Raw genomic sequence first — 20,217 nt, 5'->3', positions numbered from 1 at the left:
TACCTAAACACTGTATAATGTTTCCTATCCCATTTTCTCCCAAGTAATCAATCTTCTGCTTCATAAGATACATAATAGCTTAAAGGGTAAATGTATACACTTCTATAATAAAGTCCCAGCCACTGTTTAGGCATTATCTATAAATAAATTTAAATGTTTTATAAAAAAATGGCTCTGTCATAAATTCTATTACTCCACTGCTGAATATCTAAATGATCGGACATCCTGGTACTAGATTGTGATTATTTTATAGCGATAGAAATGACTGTACAATATTGTATATTTTTATTGAAAAGTGCGCAAAAAAAAGAATGCTGGGAGAGTTTCTTGCACCGCTTCTTCTTTCTTAGAGCGCCATTTCTTTCCGAAGCGGTAGTAGTATCTAGTAGTTATTAGAAATGACATTAGAAAGAATTCTAAAAGAATCAATTTTGAGAAAATAAATGCCTTTTATGCCTTTTATGAATTTTTGTGTCCGTCTCGTTATCATCTATATTTTTCGTTACATCCACTTTCAAATTACAATGATGCTAAAGAAGTTTTCAATTTTAAAATTGAGTTGATGAAAAATGAATAAGATACCGGGAAGAGACGCAGATAATTTAATATTTAAAAATATATTCATCGTAGATTGGTTGGTGAGTACCAAGTGACAACAAAAACAATGAGTTCGCAAGTGATATTGCGGGTGCACCCTACGTCAAATTGCTTAGCAAGATATTGAAGTTTGTATCAACCATTTCTATGTCAATCACATTGATAAATATATATGTTTAAATTCAGGATATGATCTAGCGAAAGTCTTATGTGGCAACATGAGGGCATAAAAGTCATCGATAGAAAAAATCACAAACTTGACTCAGAGAAGTATTCACTAATGCATAACCTTACGCCTTACCCCTTATATTGCAGCGCAACTAAAGATTCTTGAGCGAACCTTAGATTGTGAAAGGCATAGGAACTGCACAAAGAGACAGAAGAGAGTCTCATTAGTCCAGTTATCTCACTAGCTATCATGCCCTTCAAAGCGAAACACAAGCTTACGCATTACTGCTTCACGCAATACGTTTTTACACGCTTTTTAAAGGCTTCACCTGTATGTATGTTTGTTATTAACCGACTCATTTGGGCGCGATTTTGACCCACTTTAAACGTGCAGATTTCGTTAAAATTTAGTAGATTTAAGACCGATGACAATACATTAATTTGATAAAGTTATTTCAATCTTCAATTTGCAGAATAAGATTTTTGATAATTCATATAATTTTTTCTTCTTTCCTCGACAAGGCAGGAATTGATATTCATTTTAAATTTCAATCATTATCTTTTCAACCACAGCGTGTTTTTTAGTTTTTCTTAAACTATTTTTTAGTATTATATACATATTAATTACGTAGTTTAAGTTAGTAGAATTAAAGCCGAAATATGGAACATGCTAAGATCATTTATACGTCTAGATAGACAATGACAGCTGTGAAACCATCGAAAATAATGAAGTTTAGGACTAACCTCTATTTTAAGCAATGCACGCACACTAAAACAATCTCGAGTGTAAGATGTAGCTTGTCACGCACACTAAATTAATATTCCTGGCCTGTTTTAATCGGTTGTCTAGCAGCAGGAGACTCTATCCTTAGGTATAAATTATCTACGGGAACATGCCACAAATTAGACCATAATAATCTTCGACTATACGAGGATATACAGGGTTTTCCCAAAGTTATGGGACATGAAGGGAAAGTACTTTACATATCGAAGGTAGGCTATTTTACTGAAAGAAGACTTTATTTTATTTGTAAAAGTTAGTAATTCTGCATTCAGAGATTTTCAAAAAATTACATGCCTCGTCTGGGAATCGAACCGACTTAAATGTAAAAAAAGACACCCCTACACTTATTACTACTAACGTACGTACTAACTTTTAAAAATAACGTATTACGTACTAACTTTTAAAAATAACATAAAGTCTTCTTTCAGTAACATAGCTTATCTTCGATATTTAAGGTACTTTCCCTTCATGTCCCATAACTTTGGGACATCCTGTATATTTTGCAGCATTTACTCCAGTTGCTAAAAATATTCTTAGTCAATGAGCAGCAATTTAAAACATTTATTCAGTTCAGGCTACGTATGTTAGTTAGAACCTGATTCGGACAGTGATAGTTGATACACTACTGAGGAGAAAAGTATACTGAATTGTCTTTTATTACAATTTTGCCATTTTGCTATCAGACTGCGAATGATATTTTTTTTATGATATTAAGGGACGAGATGAGCAGGATGTTAGCTAATGGTAATTGATACGCCTTGCCCATTACAATACAGTACCACTTAACATTCAACAAACAAAATATTCTGGTTGGAATTACAACTGCGCTCGTCACCTTGAGACATAAGATGTTAAGTCTCATTTGGCCTAGTAATTTACTAACTATGGCGCCCTTCAGACCGAAACTCAGTAATTCTAACACATAATCTAAATAGGCGCCGTTACCCATAATTTAGCCGGCATCCTGTACAAAGGAGCCTCCTACTTGTATATGTCGTTATATGTGATAGAACCTCATAGGCTTCAAGGAAAGAAAAAGGAGCTGTTATACCAACCTATTCGGCATCTTGTGCAAAAAGGCCCCCACTGGTAGAAACTGGTGATCCAATATTGGTTCTAGGCCTTTATTATTTTCTTCTGCTGCTATTAATAAGTACCTGTTACATCCAGTTCCAACCGCCGCCGTGTTGTCAGACGTAGTTCATCCAGCGTTGAAATATCCGTAGCGCCGTCTACTGTTTGCTCTTAGAGGACTTCCGAGGACTGTAACTGTCCCACGAATCTTTGTTTCCATTATTCTTTGTATTATGCTGCCGCATTATAAATTTTATATAAAAATATGATCTATTGCTAACTTTTTTGTACATAAAACAATTTATATCCTTTCGTGTAATAATACCCTTCACAAGTTTAATCGATTGTATCGGCACATTATGTAAACTTGATACGTTTATTTTTCGGCTTATGTAAATCGGTCTAATTTAAGTATTTTAGTTGCTAGCTTTTTCGAGCACTACACAATTTATAATTTATGTTACAAAATGTGGAACTCTAGGTCTGTTTGCCTTCGTATATTTATTGTCATATTTGTTTAAGACTGTCTGTTTCCCAAATAAAAGAAAAAAAAATCTTGTCCATTCTCGCATCGTATCCCGCTTACGTACTTTTGTATGGTGAATACTAATTTACGCGCACTTTATGTGCCTCGCGTCGACTAACGGCCGTTCCCAATATTCAGTCTATCTCCGGTTGTGGCCTACTTGAGATAAAAATCGTAACTATCGTTGACTTTTCTGTCTGTAACTCACCTTATCCGTACACGCTGTCTGTCAATGAGAGGACCTATAGCTTACCAGCGATAAAAGTTTGTATGGAAATTGCAATTCACGCGTCCCGATTTAAGGCGATAAGAATGACTTATTGGGTATATTGGGACAGCTTCAGATTATTGACAGCTGATTACTGACAGTAGAAGGTAGTAATTTATGTCTATCTGTGGATAGTATTGGGAACGGCCGTAGATGAGACCTACCAGCTAGAGCAGTTTACTCAGTTATTTGAATACAATAATAAATAAATTTACAATTAATCTAAACCAACAATTTTTGTTGTGTTATATATACTTCGCCTTAATGAAGTTATAATTTCTGTCGTGCCGTCTTACGTCCATTCCCAATATTCAGTCTAAGTTTAACTTGAGATAAATAACGTAACTATCGTTGTCTTTTCTGTTCCAATAAACTTATCGACGGTCACCTTATCCGTACACGACAACGTATAGCGTACCAGCGATAGAAGTTTGTATGGAAATTGCAATTCACGCGTCCCAATCTAAAGCGATAAGAATGACTTATCGGGTATATTGGGACAGCTTCAGATTATTGACAGCCAATTACTGACAGTAATTTGTCTCTATCTGTAGATAGTATATGGGAACGGCCGTAAGAGAGCCCTACCTGCTGGAGCAGTTAACTCAGTTATTTTTATTTGTATACAATTATAATTATTAATCTCAACCAAAAATTTCTGTTGTGTTACATACTTCACCTTAATGAAGTTATTATTTCTGTCGTGTGGTCTTAGACCTATAACATTGAATACTTCTTCACAAAGAGCCTAACTTTAAAATACTGTACACAGAAGGAATACAATCTTTCTCATTATATCGTTATGTATTCTGATGACAAGAGTCGTCTTAAAATTTTTGAGTGTATTATTTAAATGGACAATGCCAGAAAATCTATAGAGCTTTTCCCCACCTATTCAAATTCGTTTACAAGCACATCAAATGCGGCATTTAATTGCTGTTTTATAACTGATCACCAAACATTTAAACATACACCTTTTAAACTTGCGATTTCTTATTAAATCTCAGCTACAGTTTCAAAACGATTGTTAGGACTAGGGTTACCATTAATCTGGATTAATCCGGACTTTTAGACTCTAGTAATACTTTACTCTCTAAGTTGTTGGGATTTTATTATTAATTTGAATAAACATAATAGTAAAACTACATATTTTATCAAATAAGTTTTCAATCTTTACGAGAAACGAAATCTTAACGAGATCAACAAAAAATTCCGGACTTCTCACGAAATACAAGGCCACAAGAAACACAAGCCACAGCGGAACAATGATGGTTGACACATTTATGACGTTTTCTTTCACAATAATTGTGCAAAGCGAAGTTATAAATACTTGCCATATACATATTTAATAATTTAATATTATTATGTGTGATTTACTATAGTTAATAATATATAATAATTAATTTAAACAAATAATTAATTATATTTATTACATAATATTCAACAGGAATTCTTTGATTAACGCGAATGGTACAAATTTAAGTAAAACACATTTAAAGGATAACGTGAAATTGTAACTGTGTTTTTTCATTAGAAATTTGCGTAAAAGTTACATTTTTATACAGTCCCCCTGAAAACGAGATCTGGAAAGGTCTTGGAACGTCGGGTTAGCTAAAATAAAAATGTATAATTTACGCAAAAATCTAATGTAAAAACACAGTTACACGTGTTTTAATCCTTTAAAAGTGTTTTGTTTCAATTAAGTTTATTGATCTGTTTTATTGGTCGTTTATGCGTAGAAAGTGATGCAAATGGCCGCCTGAGAAATATGAAGTCGACGAGAAGGGTTGAGTTACTTTTTTTTTATCCGTGAGTTTTGTCTTATTTATTTAATTTTAAATGGTCATATTATATTCATTCCATAATTTTCGAATTTTAAGATTTTGTGAAAATGATGCAAATAGGTGGGGCACAATCTGGCATGGTCCTTTGAAGATTAAATTAAGCTTTATGCTTGTATTATATTTAAACTTTTGAAGAAAATCTTGGTACGGATTAATATTATTACTAATTGCATAATTTTTTATATTATGGTGATTACATTAATTGTTTTTGGGTGGTTTTGTGTGTATGCTATTAATTGTTTTAACTGGATGGAAAAGGGTTTTACCATGCGGTTAATCCCATGCCGTTTCAATCTATTTTTAATAAGTGCTCTTAAGAGTCCTGTATGATTTGAATACACAGCTGCAATTGTTGTTCAATTATTATAGGATTAACAGAAATTAATAGGTCGTTTCTTAAGTATATTTCAATTGTTAGCGAATTTGGATCAAGATAAAGAAAAAATTATGATGCATTTGGATTATAAAATAAAACAACTTAATGCATATTTATGTGATCAGATTTATTTTACATCATATGCTTTCAAATAAAATTAGAAGCTATCGTCTGTCTAAGTCAAAATTAGCTTTATACACAAGAGTATAGAGACGAAAATAAGACAAAGGGATCAGTCTTATATTTGGGAAGATTGTATTACATGATAAACAATATTTACAAAAGTTGGGAAGACAACATGCAAAGACGTAAAGGAACAACTAGTAAACAAATAAGTCAAGACTAAGTACTTCATTACCATCCCAACATACGAATAACAAGTTTGTTTACAGACTCGTAATATTGATAACAATCTTATATTTAAATCTCACAGGATGTCACACATCGCTCACGCACGCTATTTACAAATTAAATCATCCATTTCAAATAGGTATTCAATTTAATAAAATTTGGGAATAGTCTAATTGACATTACTGTAGGGTACCAGGTCACCTCAAATTTGAGGCGTCCAGTACCAATGGCCTTGGCTAAAGGGACACAAATTCAGGCGGTGGAGGTGGAAGGGATAATACGGGTGTTTCAGATGGCTCGTTTTCTGATGTTGGTCCTGGTAACGACCACGTTGATGAACTGCCAGTTGCTGTTACTCTAGGTCCCATGTTGTCATAGGCTGGAGCACCACAGCATGTTTTTGTTCGTCGAGGTAGAGTAGCTCCCCCACCTAATAAATCTGGATATTTCACAGGCTCACCTCTACCAGCTACTTGAACTGATATAAATATATTTCCATATGGTACAGGCACCGCGAACTCGGCTGGAGGCGGTGGAAATGCTCCGGGAGTACCTTCAATAGTTATGTGTACAGGTTCAAAACCACAATTCCGTGGCTGCTCATCAATAGATAAAGATCTTTCAGTTAATTCAAAATTGCATGGAGATGCCATGTCAGCTAAAGAGCGATCACAACTAACAACCACCGAAGCATCTATCAAACGTTTCTCTTGGTCCATAAAACTTCGACTTGGTGGAACTGTTCTTTTTCTAAAATGCCAACAGGCAACTGCTGCAACAAAACCAAGAGCAGTAAGTGCACCCAATGCACCAAATACTACACCTAATAACTGTGGTATACCAGGTGCGGTTCGCGCTGTTGCTGTCTGGGACCTAGGTAAGACCAAACTAATAACAGCACGCGTTTCTCCAGCTATGCTTTTTGCTAAACAGGTCCATTCACCAGCTGCACTTGAAGTCACGTTATATAAAGTTATATTAACCCATCTCGCGCTACCTGGTACTCTTTCTTCAAAATTGTTATCTTCTATTATAGTTTCTGTTTCTTCTAAATCACAATCCACACTACTATTATGTAAAACTACACCATCAAACAACCATGTTACTTTAGGCTTAGGAATGCCCTGTACCCAACAACCAAATGTCGCAGTTTCTCCAACTTCTGCTCTTACAACTAATGTACTCGATTTCACTTCAGGTGGGCACGTCATGACCTCACCAGGCACGTTACGCCATTTGTTCCCTGACTGCGTAGATGGCTCTACGCAAACTAGTTCTTCTGTCCCTAATTTACTCTCTAGAAACCAGTCCTTAAATTCACGTAATCTACAATCACACTTCCAGGGATTTCCAGATAGTGACATAGTTTTCAGTGCTGGCAAGGAGAATGTTGCCAAGCGTAGATATGTAAGTTGATTTCTGCGTAGATCTATTGTTTCTAGTGATTTCAAATTTCGTAGTGCATTGGGATGTATTGTTCTCAATCTACAGCCATCTAACAATAACATTCGCAAATGGGGCAGCGGTGGGAACTGATCAGAAATTAGGGCTGTCAAAGGATTATTGCTTAAGACAACTAAGCGCAATCTTTCGTTCCCTCTGAATATATCCCTTGGTAGTATAGCAAGGTCGTTATCAGCTAAATCAACTTCAATTAAAATCCTTAATTCTAAAAACGCATCGGGATGTATAGATCTTAGTTTAGTTGCCCTTAAGTTCAAACGCTGCAAGTTTATTAGGCCAATGTTGACAAAAACTTCTTGCGGTAGGTTTCGGAGAGGGTTGTCATGTAGATCTAGGACTTGGATATCTGATGAGAGAGTGGGTGGGCGGCGTAGATCGCCAGAGGCGCACCAGGCGGTCTTTTTGCCGGATGACCACTTGCAGTGGCAGCTGGTGGATATGTTGGAGCAATCGAGCCAATCACTGGCTGTCCTTGCAGTGCACGTTGTGAAGATAACTATCCAGCACCACCTTGCCCACGACACGCGCATACTCATCTCATTTCGACTTTGTGTTTACGTCGGACGGCTGCCTGAAACAACAAAGGATACGTTAATCATACGAGATTAGCTTGACGTCGGCGCACAATGGATTTGATATTCGCTTGTCTTGCTATAATTATTATCTTAAGGTTTATTACGCTATTGATTCAGATGGCCTAGTTTTTCTGGGTCAAACGGCTGCAGACAAGAAAACACGCTCATTATGAAAAGAAAACTGCTAGCTATTGTTTTTCGGAACGCAAATATATCGTATGAAAATTATTGTGATTAAATCGATGTGTTTCTGTGAATTGAATGATTAAATTGGAATGTAAACATTATATTTTTTTAGTTTGAATGAACAAGTGCGATTCTGGATAGAAATTAAAGTTTAAAAAATATCTCGACAATTTTAACATAAACTATTTGGAAATTGATTTAAAGGTGTACAAACGAGTAATATGTGTGGAAAGTGGATATTTACATATTAAAATTCTGTAATTTTGTAAATAATTTTATTTTGATGCATCCTTTCTACACCAAAGCAACAAATTTTCAGCTCTAAGAGTAATTACATGTAATTTTCAATGTTCCCATGGAAAAGAAGGACATACAAGCATACGGGTCTTATACACCACCAGAGGCATTGCCGGTCTTTTAGCTGTAAGTACGTGTTCGTTTGTATGTACCCATATCCTATCGTTCTTGGAACACCACGCAAGACAGTATCTAGTTGCAAGTTGTAAAGAAGGCTCCACAATTCCACCTTCGCACGACACGCCACAAGTTAGGATATCATCCCCACCATCTGGATGTGTAGCGGTCCTCCACAGTGCGGTTTTCAAGGAGCATTCTTCCTCGTACTACGAAGCTGTGGAATGACCTTCCTTGTGCGGTGTCTCCGGGCCGATACGACATGGGTACCTTCAATAAAAGCGCGTACACCTTCCTTAAAGGCCGGCAACGCTCTTGTGATTCCTCTGGTGTTGCAAGAGAATGTGGGCGGCGGTGATCACTTAACACCAGGTGACCCGTACGCTCGTTTGTCCTCCTATTCCATAAAAAAAGGCTTTCTTGTACAGGATGTCAATAAGGTAGTTGCACCTTTTTCAGCCATGAAGCAGTTTTGAGGCCATCGTTGCTAATAAAATTACTAGGCTAACGAGACTTATCATCTAATGTCTCTTAAGATGTGCATAATAATAAGAATTGTGGGTTCAATTAAGAAACCTGGCAGGGTTTGTGGCCCTGGCATGGGCAGGGCGTATCACTTACCATCAGTAGGACGTATTGTTCGTCTCATCACTTGTTCTGGTAAAAAACATTTATCTACTGTATTATGATTTATGTATTAATGAGAGAGCCAGAGCCAGAATTTGGCGAAGCTCAAAAATATTCTTAGAAACATTCATCTATTTCTTTGTACTTGATTACTTATATTTATTCCACTTCAATCAGTTCACAATAAAAAAGGCCTATTTGTAAGTAGACTCCGAGATAATATTTTAAAAGATCCAAAATATATTTAGAATTTGTACTAAAGCAGCGCGTGCGAACCGCCAACACAATATTAAGGTGGAGATTTATTCGAACCCTTCATTATGGACCATGATAGCTTACAAATGCACTATGACCCATTGTTTTGATAAATGCCTTTACTCATCCCGCCCCGGAGGTTTTCTGTCGAGATTAGAAGGATTAATGGTTCCACTGGAGTATTTGTCTTGTCCAGTCGTTCGCTGCCTACAGATAACTAACTATTGAAAGAATTCATTTTGTAGATGTCTTATTCCAATATTCTTTTGGGGGCAATACGTTTCCTGTTTGCGGTAACATCGAGGCTTATCGATAATGGTTGTAGTAATATTGTTTTGTCTGTTGGGATTTCTTCGACAAATATACTTCAGTTGTTTCTTGTTTTATAGGCTTCGTATTCTCTTGTTTGGTTCAGAGTTTTATTATTTATATCCTAATTTCAACTTTGAGTATGTTTTTGTGAGTTATATATTAACTTTTTTGTATCATAGTCAGACCTTCACCAGTGGGAGGCTCCAATGCACAGGATGCCGGCTAGATTATGGGTACCACAATGGCGCCTATTTCTGCCGTGAAGCAGTAATGTGTAAACATTACTGTGTTTCGGTCTGAAGGGCGCCGTAGCCAGTTAAATAACTGGGCAAATGAGACTTAACATCTTAAGTCTCAAGGTGACGAGCGCAGTTGTAGTGCCGCTCAGAACATTTTCCCATTAATTTCACTAGCTACGGCCCCTTATGGGTACTTAGACTATTCTAGCCGACATCATGTGCAAAGGAGCCTCCCACTGGTAAACATGTGGTACAAAATGCCTCCAATCATACATATCACAACATAAGAACAAAAAAGATCAAAGTGCTTATAGTAAATTATGTATGAATATACAGTACGCTTAAAGTATAAAATCCCCATTTTCACCTTTTCAAACAATTTCAAACTTTTAATGAAACAAAAAGCTTCCACGTCGCAACAGAAATACATTTAAAACCACGCTTTAATATTATACGCTTACACTTCAAGTCTGCTTGAAGTTGCATTTCACGAAATATATTTTTTCTCGACACTTCATTTACATTTGAACTAATTATATACCTGTCATAATAATTACAATTATTTATTTAGTGCAATTCTAAATAAAGTGTCGAGAAAAATTATTCAAATACAAATACTAATATTTATTTATTACAACAAAATACAATCAGTGTTGGGGTCTCCTTTTAAGCAAAGAGTTGCATGTAGTAGGAGGCCCCGGTCTTCCATAGCAAAAACATAAAAATAACGTGTAATAATAAACAAGTTAATTAACTAAGGGAAAGCAATCTACAAACAATAATAACATACTAAAAATTTATTTATTTGTAATCTAAACTTAATGTGCTGTGTGTGTATGTATGTATGTGAACGAGTGTGTGATTGTATGTATTGGTGAGTGTGTGTGTTTGTGTGGGTGTGTGTGTTAGTTTGAAAGAAAACTTAAAGATTTAGTACCTAATACCAACCTTTAATTATATTTCTATATAAGTAGAGCTTCATGGACATACTACTTGCTGACTGCGACTTTCATCATATTTAATACTTATTTACGATTAGAAATGGATTATGTAGGTTTCATTTTTTCAAATGAATCCTATAATTTGAGATTTTAAACTGATAATATATTTTGTAAATGGTTATCTTCTAATATATAAAATTCTCGTGTCGCGGTGTTTATAGTTAAACTCCTCCGAAACGGCTTGACCGATTCTCATGAAATTTTGTGTGCATATTGGGTAGGTCTGAGGATCGAACAACATCCATTTTTCATCCCCCTAAGTGTTTAGGGTAGTCTACCCCTAAATTTTTTTTAAATTCTGTAGACGTTTTTTTAAAATTTATTTAATTATGATTCAGCATTAAAATACATACAACTTTAAATTTTCACCCATATACGATCAACACTTACTTTTGTATCGCAATTTTAATATTTTTCTAATCCATCCACAGACGCAATAGAGTTGCAATATGGCAATCGAATATGATGATTATGTTAGCACGATAAATTTTATGTACGATATATTTGGTAGGTCTGAGAATCGGTCGTCATTCATATTTATACCCCAAAAATTTAAATTATTGGATCGTTTTTATTACTTTATATGGCAATACAACGTTTGCTGGGTCAGCTATTTACATTATAAATATTTGAAAGATAAATTGAGATTATATCAGATGAAATATTTTTAGGGTCCCGTACCTCAAAAGGAAAAAAACGTAACCCTTATAGAAACACTTTGTTGTCCATCCGTCCGTGTGTCTGTCCTTCTTTCAGGTATCGAGTTGAAATTAAAACTATAATAATATTTTATACTCAAGTCTACTGTCTTTTGAAGCTGTGAAAGTATCAAACGTCTAAGTCATAGAAAAAAAGAAAGACGCCGTTTCTGACGCAAAAAATGTATTATACTATTCGACACTCTAGAAGGAATCAAAGTTTATGGGGAATTTTCCGTTGACCAAGAACTATGAAAATGGGCAAGTAATATCGTCATATACTACAAGTGTAAGGAAAAATCTGAAACCTATACAGTTGTAATTAAACCATAATAAATTGATTTAACTATATATGCAATGCTTACGTGAACATAATCTACTCACAATTGTAACATTTTACATAAATAAGCCCCTAACTATAGCTGGTACATAAAGGCGCCAGAAAAAGTAAATTTGATACAATATACATACATAAATCCACGACTTGGAAATAAATATTCAATTTATCATAAAAATGAACCGAACTTTACTGCAACTTTGGCATAGCATTTCGCTTAACGACCCCAAAAATAGTTATATGGTTCGTGTGTGCAGTTTTAACTCTTATTATTACTTATTATAATATTCAGTATTCATAGAAACATAATATATAATAAAAGTTGCTTATTTAATCAAAACAAATCTTATAACTATATTTACAATACTATGACTACATAAAATTAAAACTATCATTACGTGGAAGCGTACCAAGAATACTGGCAGCATTACCGCGTTGGATAGCAAGGCTGATCCGTTGACCGAAATAGCTGCCAGCGCTTGGGTTTCCAGTAGCCTTATTGAGGCGCGAAGATAGTATTTTGAACATTCTCCGCGCCTCTGGGCCCCACGGGCCAAGTGTCTCAGCACAAAACGGCACAAAGATGTATGACTCACTGAGATTATTTATTACTTATTATTATATTATATACTACGACATGAACCCAAAAATTCAACAGAATTTATGTATTTCAATATATTTCCTAAAGACGTGGAAAAACGCTTAGCACCACTACGTTATTACAAAAAAAAAGTTAGCTGGAAAATCACAAGACAGTAATATTTTTTTTTATTCTTTCAAATTTAATTTTTCCTTTCCGACCGTTACCGGGCCCCCATCGGTGTGAAAGAGCTGAGTGGCAGATTGAACAAGCGAATAGATGCTGACGCCGAACTTCGATTGTCTATAATATAATATTTTTATAATTCACTTTCGCTCCAGTCTTGTTATAAGTAACACGTCATATTTTAATATCATTGTAATTAGTTTTGTGTAATAAATAATAATTTTTAAAAAGACCTTTTATGATCGTCCGAACATATCTCGACTTAAATATTTATTATTCAAGCAAAACAAATCTTATAACTATATTTACAATACTATGACTACATAAAATTAAAACTATCATTACGTGGAAGCGTACCAAGAATACTGGCAGCATTTCCGCGTTGGATAGCAAGGCTGATCCGTTGACCGAAATATCTGCCAGCGCTAGGGTTTCCAGTATATAGGGGTTCCAATAAGGCGTGAAGATAGTATTTTAAACATTCTCCGCGCCTCTGGGACCCACGGCCATGAGTCTCGACACCAAATGGCACAAAGAGACTCACTGAGACCGACATATTTGCGACGCTTGCTGTCTTCGGCAGTCGAAGCAGCAGACAAAGACAGTTAAAACTTTTCGCATATTTAATATTTTTTTTATGTTATATGGAATATATACGCGCTATTTTTTGAAGTATCCATGCCGTATTGTCCTTCTACGGTTTGATTTTACGTGGCAAAAATAAAACATTTAAAGCACACTGTATGTGGGTAATACTAAAAATGTTTAGAACTGGCCAGTTAGAAACATTGCTAATAAAAACTTTTTTTGAATTTCAATTTTAGAACTCTTTGGTAACCTAATGTCGTATTCATTAATCATTTTGTTTTTGTGAATTGGCGGAAAATCTAAAACTTTTGTTACACGTGAAAATGAAACTAACGCGAGGAAATTTTCGGTCAATGATTTATTATGTCTTTCCTTGTGGGCTTACTCAACAACAAAGCTATGATAGGCTGCGATTGGCATTTCTTAATGAAGCGCCATCTCGTGCCACTATTTACAATTGGTTTAACGAGTTTAAACGAGGCCGCATGAGGAATGTCCTTTAACAGCCAGAGACTACTGAAGATAACATCAGTGCTGTGCGACGCATGATAGAGGAGTGACCCATCAGCAGATACGGGCAAGCCTAGGCGTTGGTATGAGTCAAGTACAAAAAATATTACACGAACATTTAGGCGTCAGGAAGCCTTGTACCAGATGGATTCCCCGATACTTTAACCGACGGCCAGAAACTCCTTCGCATGGACTGGTGTCGCCAAAATGTTAAATAAGTTCAACGGCGGTGACTCAAATGCTGTATTTGACATCTTCACAGGTGATGAAAACTGGATATATTGCTACGAACCCGAAACCCCAACCCCCCGAATGCCAACTAAGGTAAAGAAAGGAAGAGTCAAAGAAAAAAGATGATTGCCTCATTCTTCGGTAGGAAAGGTCATTTCGCGACAGTTGTGCTAGAAGATGGAAGTACATATACTGCAGACTGGTATTTCAATCGCTGTTTGCCTGTTGTCTTGAAAAAAATTCGACCAGCGCCCTCGAAGCAGGATCCTCCTTCACAATGCAATGCTTCAGCGCACTCCGCAAAACGGACTGTTGAACATTTGAGTATGGCAGGTATTAAGATAATGAGTCAACCGCCATACAGTCCTGACCTGGCGGCCTGCGACTTTTTTTATTCCCAAGAACTAAAAATAAAATTCGAGGTATTCCCATTACGAGCCCTGAAGATGCGGTGAAAGCGTACGAAAACGCTATAGAAGAGACTACATTATGCCGTTTTTCATTTTCTAAACATTTTCAGTGTTACCTAGGTAGAGGAACACATCCAGATGTTGTGGATGACATCCAATATTGTAAAGTGTCGGGTAAAGATGGAATTCGGCGGCTGAAATTATACATATCTTTCAAAATCTACCCATGATCATGCGGTAAACCACACAATTAAATGCTTTGAGCTGAAATTGGGGTGCATCAGAGTACTGAGATGAGAGCAATACTCCTGGAGGCCGCTTTGAAGAGCACTAGAAAGTGGGCTGGTTTGATCTTTGCTTTAATCTACTTTGCTTTATTAATTAAACCCAATTTCTTCCAGATAATTGGCAATCGCTTTTGATCAAGCGAGCGTACGAATCACCTGGTCTTAAGTGATCACCGCCCTCATTCTCTTGCAGCACCAGAGGAATAGAAGCGTTGCCAGCCTTTAAGATGCTTCGTCCTTTAATATTTCGATACTTAGTGAGTAATTATGGGGAGTGTTGTGCATGAGAGATGGTTTGATAATTTTTGAGCCAATAATGTTAAAATGTTGCTATATTTGAAAGTAAAGCAGCTATAAGTATTTTTTTCTTTATTATTGTAAACACTGCTGTTCCTTCCATTAGGTAAACTGTGGTAGACTATAACTGGCTATGTTTTTGTATTTAAGTATAAGTTATTATTTTGTATTAAGCTGTTGTCAACCCCAATAAAATAAAATAAAAAATAAAATAAAATAAGCATTCTGTAAATTATATAAATAAACGTTATTGACGTAGAACAAGTACATACTTAGAATATGCTTTTAATTAAGTTATCAAGAATGGCCAGTGTCTTCCTCAAAGTAAAAAATTAAACCCACTCAACAAAGGAAATATGTTCATGCCAAGTTCTTACCCGAGAAATTTGAGTTTGGCAAAGAAAAATAAGATCTTAACGCTTTTGTCCGACATGCCCTTAGAGGTTTTTGTAATGGCTTGAGGACTTTCAATCGTTACTATAAAAATTATGGCAACTTTGTTAACTTGAAAATGTATCCTTATATTTTTAAAAGGCAAATAATTGTTTGAAGTATTTTAAATCTTGAACAATCGTTAAATTAAAATACCAATTTACTTAAAAATACATTTTAAAGTTTATTTCTCGTTTAGTTTTAATTGTAACTGTATTTTTACAAGATACAGTCTTACAGTATTAGGTTTTTGCGTAAAATTAAATTTTTATTAGTATTCTATTTAAACCGACGTTTCGTGAACTTTGCAAAGCGCGTTTACAAGAGGACGGTGGCTGACAGGAGTCGAGGTAGTATTTATCATAGTTGTCATTATGAAGTATAGTACCATTTGTTGCCTCGGAGATGGTATTCAAATAGTAGGCATACAATTGATTGTAGATTTGACAATCAATAAGTGCTTTTAAATCTAATATCGATTAAAAAAACTATGAATTTATTTCGTCTAGAAATTATTCTTTTTTTTATGACAGTAAGGGACGAGACGAGCAAGAGTAAAGCTGATGGCAATTGATATCAATATATATTGATCCTGCCCATTACAATGCAGTGCCGCTCAGGATTCTTGAAAAACCCAAAAATTCTAAGCGTCACTACAATTATTGCGCTCGTCACCTTGAGACACAAGATGTTTAGTCTCATTTGCCCAGTAATTTCCCTAGCTGCGGTGCCCTTCAGACCGAAACACAATTATAATGCTTACACATTACTGTTTCACGGCAGAAATAGGCGCCGTTGTAGTACCTTTGGCCGGCATCATATGCAAAGAAGCCTTCCATTGCTAAATTATTATTGAATTTTCGTTTTTGAAGTCAGACAGAAACTAATATACTAAACATCCTTAAGGGTAAAATCCCTTTCGCTAAAAAGGCGTGATGTTATTGTGATTTAAATACCTTACCATTTTCCCAAAATACTATATTAATATTATATACTGTGGGTAACAGCGTTAGTCCTAAATCAACATGCTCCTATTTTAGACGTATGCTTACTCGTGAAAGGATTACATTAATACCTTTGTTTTATCAATTATTAAAGTTAAGGGCTTTCGTGGCAACGGATAACATTGGATATCATACCTTCAGTATTTTACACTACAAATATTAATAATCTAAAGAGATTGTATTGTTTAAAGTAATCTACGTCCTTGTTTCAAAATTATACTTAGTTACAATTTTAGAACAAAAACAAACAAGTTTATCCCAATTATTCGAAATAATTAAATGAATTTTTACTTTACCAAGGATTTTTGAGTTACGTTACTCACGTGATCACAGATAGAGATAAATTACTACCTTCTACTCTCAGAAATTAGCTGTCAATAATCTGAAGCTGTCTCAATATACCAGATAAGTCATTCTTTTCGCCTTATATTGGGACGCGTGATTTGTAATCTCCATACAAATTTCTTTAACTGGTAAGCTATACGTCGTCCCATTGATAGACAACGTGTACGGATAAGGTGAGTTACCGTCGATAAGTTTATTGGGACAGAAAAGTCAACGTAGTTACGATTTTTATCTGAAGTAAGAGATAGACTGAATATTGGGAACGGCCGTAATACTGCTACGATCAAAGAGAATGTAAATAATACGTAATAAGGGGCGGGACTGCCTAAGTAAATATTAAAATTAAGTTTAGTATGAAACGGGCAGTGATATGATATAAGTTTGAAAGAGTAGTAATTACAGTATGGCGATTGGAGACGAATTATATTCCGGCTAAGTTTGAAAGCGAACAGTTGCTTAAAACGTAGTGGATTTCGGCTAACTCCGATTTTAACAAGATTATAGCCGTCACCTGTTAATCTATCAATGATTGCACGTTTGATACATTATAGTGAATAACTTATATCTTACAGCCGTTTTCAATAACCTATCTATCCTTAGTTTAACTTAAAGAAATTGCTGTCACCGTGTAATGACAAGATCTTATCCATCCATAGTTATGTCCAATACAGTTACGGCCGTTCCCAATATTCAGTCTTTCTCTTACTTGAGATAAAAATCGTAACTATCGTTGACTTTCTGTCCCAATAAACTTATCGACAGTAACTCACCTTATCCGTACATGCTGTCTGTGAATGGGACGACGTATAAGCTTACCAGCGATAGAAGTTTGTGTGGAAATTGCAATTCATGCATCCCAATATTAGGCGATAAGAATGACTATTCGAGTATATTGGGACAGCCTCAGATTATTGACAGTTAATTACTGACAGTGGAAGGTAATAATTTATCTCTATCTGTAGATAGTATATTGGGAACGGCAGTTAGATAGTTTCGCTAGGCTTGCTCCGATAACTAGTTGCTAGCAGGGCAGTCTATGTTAATAAAATTATTCATAGATATATTTTGTCTGCAAAAAAATTCAAAGATATAAAACGTAAAGTCGTCACAAAAATGCTTTTTAATTAATGGTTAGTTATTGGTTAAAATATTTAATGTGAAGTCTTTGTAATTCGACGAAAATAATACATACACATGAAGTTAACTCGAGTTGCTTAATGACCTGTTTTGCTGCCAAGTCTAGAGAAAACGTAATTGGGAGATAAAGGCAGTCTAAGCACGTGCGTTTTTAAGGATTGTATTTTTGCACGGAATTTTTTCAAAGACTGGTTCTCTTTCTAACAGGGCGAAAATACTGAACGTTTTAAGTAAACAATGTTGAGTCTTTCGTCGATATTAATTTATTACTAGCTGACCCGACAGATGTTTCTTATGGATTGCTCAATAATATTTCATAATATCAAGAATTATTGCGTAAAAATGCTCCCTGTTGTTATAATAAAATTGTTTCACAACCGAACTGTCAAACCGTGCGTCAATAAATTCTCTCATACAAAATATGTGCATACAAAACAAATCAAAATAAAAATAGTTATGGATCCCACAATCGAAATAAAAACTATCCTATCTCTTAAGTTAGACCAAACTGCACTCCATGAAGTACTCCCATTAAAATCATTTCCTTAGCTTAGGAGGTCACTGGAAACATACATCAGGACACTGGATTTATATAAATTTCGAAGATTTAAGAGTATAGAGGCTATTTGATAAGAAAAGTCAAAACTATTCGTTTGAGACATTAATAAAAAAAAATTGTATGCAGTTGAAGGTAAGTAACCAAATTAGAATAACATAAGACGGCTGAATACCAGAGACGCCTCAAATATCAATACAAACATTTCAATAATTTCCGCATGCCGCAATTGTGCGTTGCGCAATATCTAATACTCACACTAAACATATACATCCACTTGTAGCTAAGCTATAAAAATAAACTATTGATATTTTTGGAGCATCGAATTTAATACTTTCTTCGATTAGATTTCTTAATTTCAAATTTCAGATATTTGTAAGCACAAACACTCTAATTGAAGATTATCGAAACCTCGGGATAAATAAATGAAATTCATTTTAAGAAATAATTAAAGTTACTACTCAATTAACATTACATGCGCTCTTAAACTTTTTAAAGTTTTTTATTTATTTTTATAATTACATTTAGCTTTTTCATATATTTTTCACACAGCTACCTGTACAATATCAAAGTAAGTTAACATATAAACATAGATATAATAAAAAAAAACCTATCAAGTTATTAATTTGGTATACCATACATTTAATAGCAAACACGGAAACAATAAAGATTTACATCAAGTATAAATTAATATTATATGATACACTCAATTTAAAACGATGAAAATTAATCAGTTAATTATCCGTTGCACGTTACTGTCAAGTAAATTGAAACCTAAAACTGGCCAACAGAGAAATTATCTATTCAAAGTTTAAACAGTCTTGAGACCGCGACACAGTTCTAAAGTTATTTTGATAATTGGAGCAGAAAAATTATAATTCTACACACATGTGGTTCTCCTAGCGACGCAACGTTTAAATTATTTATAATATTATACATACCTACGTATAATTTAAAAAAAGCATGTAAATTAATTAAAAAATTAATCGAGTAAACCAACAATTTTTAATAAAAATCGCTTAGGCGTTAAGAGAAATCTTTGCTTGCAGTGGAAAACAGACATATCGGTCATGGAATTAGTACCGCTGGCAAGACGCCACCGTGAGACTATTTAACTATTCCGGGCATCGACCCCATTTCGACCCCATCCTACCGACTAAGAAGTCAATACTTTCCTTGATTCTAGTTGCGAATGTCTTTGACTGTTGGCAGCAGTTTTCATATTCGCGAGTTTTGTAGAAAAACACTAGTAATCTATCATCAAACGTTTCGATTAAGAAACCTGAGAAATCGTTAATTTCAATTAGATTTACATATTTGACTTTGACACTTCCACGTCATCAAGATCTAAACACCAGTGGGAGGCTCCTTTGCACAGGATGCCGCTAGATTATGGGTAACACAACGGCGCCTATTTCTGCCGTGAAGTAGTAATTATTACTGTGTTTCGGTATGAAAGGCGCCGAAGCTAGTGAAATTACTGGGCAAATGAGACTTAACATCTTATGTCTCAAGGTGACGAGCGCAGTTGTAGTGCCTGTTCATCCTGTTCATCTCG

General features: G+C 35.1%; 1 protein-coding gene across 4 annotated transcripts in view; it reads right to left on the bottom strand.

Annotated features, from left to right (window-relative positions):
- Positions 1-5,767: 5,767 nt before the first annotated feature.
- LOC126970816 (leucine-rich repeat-containing protein 24-like) overlaps positions 5,768-20,217 on the bottom strand; it is a 150,693-nt gene continuing 136,243 nt past the window's right edge. For 3 of the 4 annotated variants that reach the window (XM_050816942.1, XM_050816939.1, XM_050816940.1), the window contains exon 2: positions 5,768-8,023. In XM_050816942.1, the coding sequence (XP_050672899.1) occupies positions 6,225-7,988 (1,764 nt within the window). In that variant the 5' untranslated portion in view covers positions 7,989-8,023 and the 3' untranslated portion in view covers positions 5,768-6,224. The remainder of the gene's footprint in view (positions 8,024-20,217) is intronic. The other variant, XM_050816941.1, reaches the window with a different exon arrangement.

The sequence above is a fragment of the Leptidea sinapis genome, chromosome 22 (genome assembly GCF_905404315.1).
Source record: "Leptidea sinapis chromosome 22, ilLepSina1.1, whole genome shotgun sequence".
NCBI classification, from domain to species: domain Eukaryota; kingdom Metazoa; phylum Arthropoda; class Insecta; order Lepidoptera; family Pieridae; genus Leptidea; species Leptidea sinapis.
Note: the sequence above shows the minus strand (reverse complement) of the source record. Positions and strands in the feature narration are given on the sequence as shown.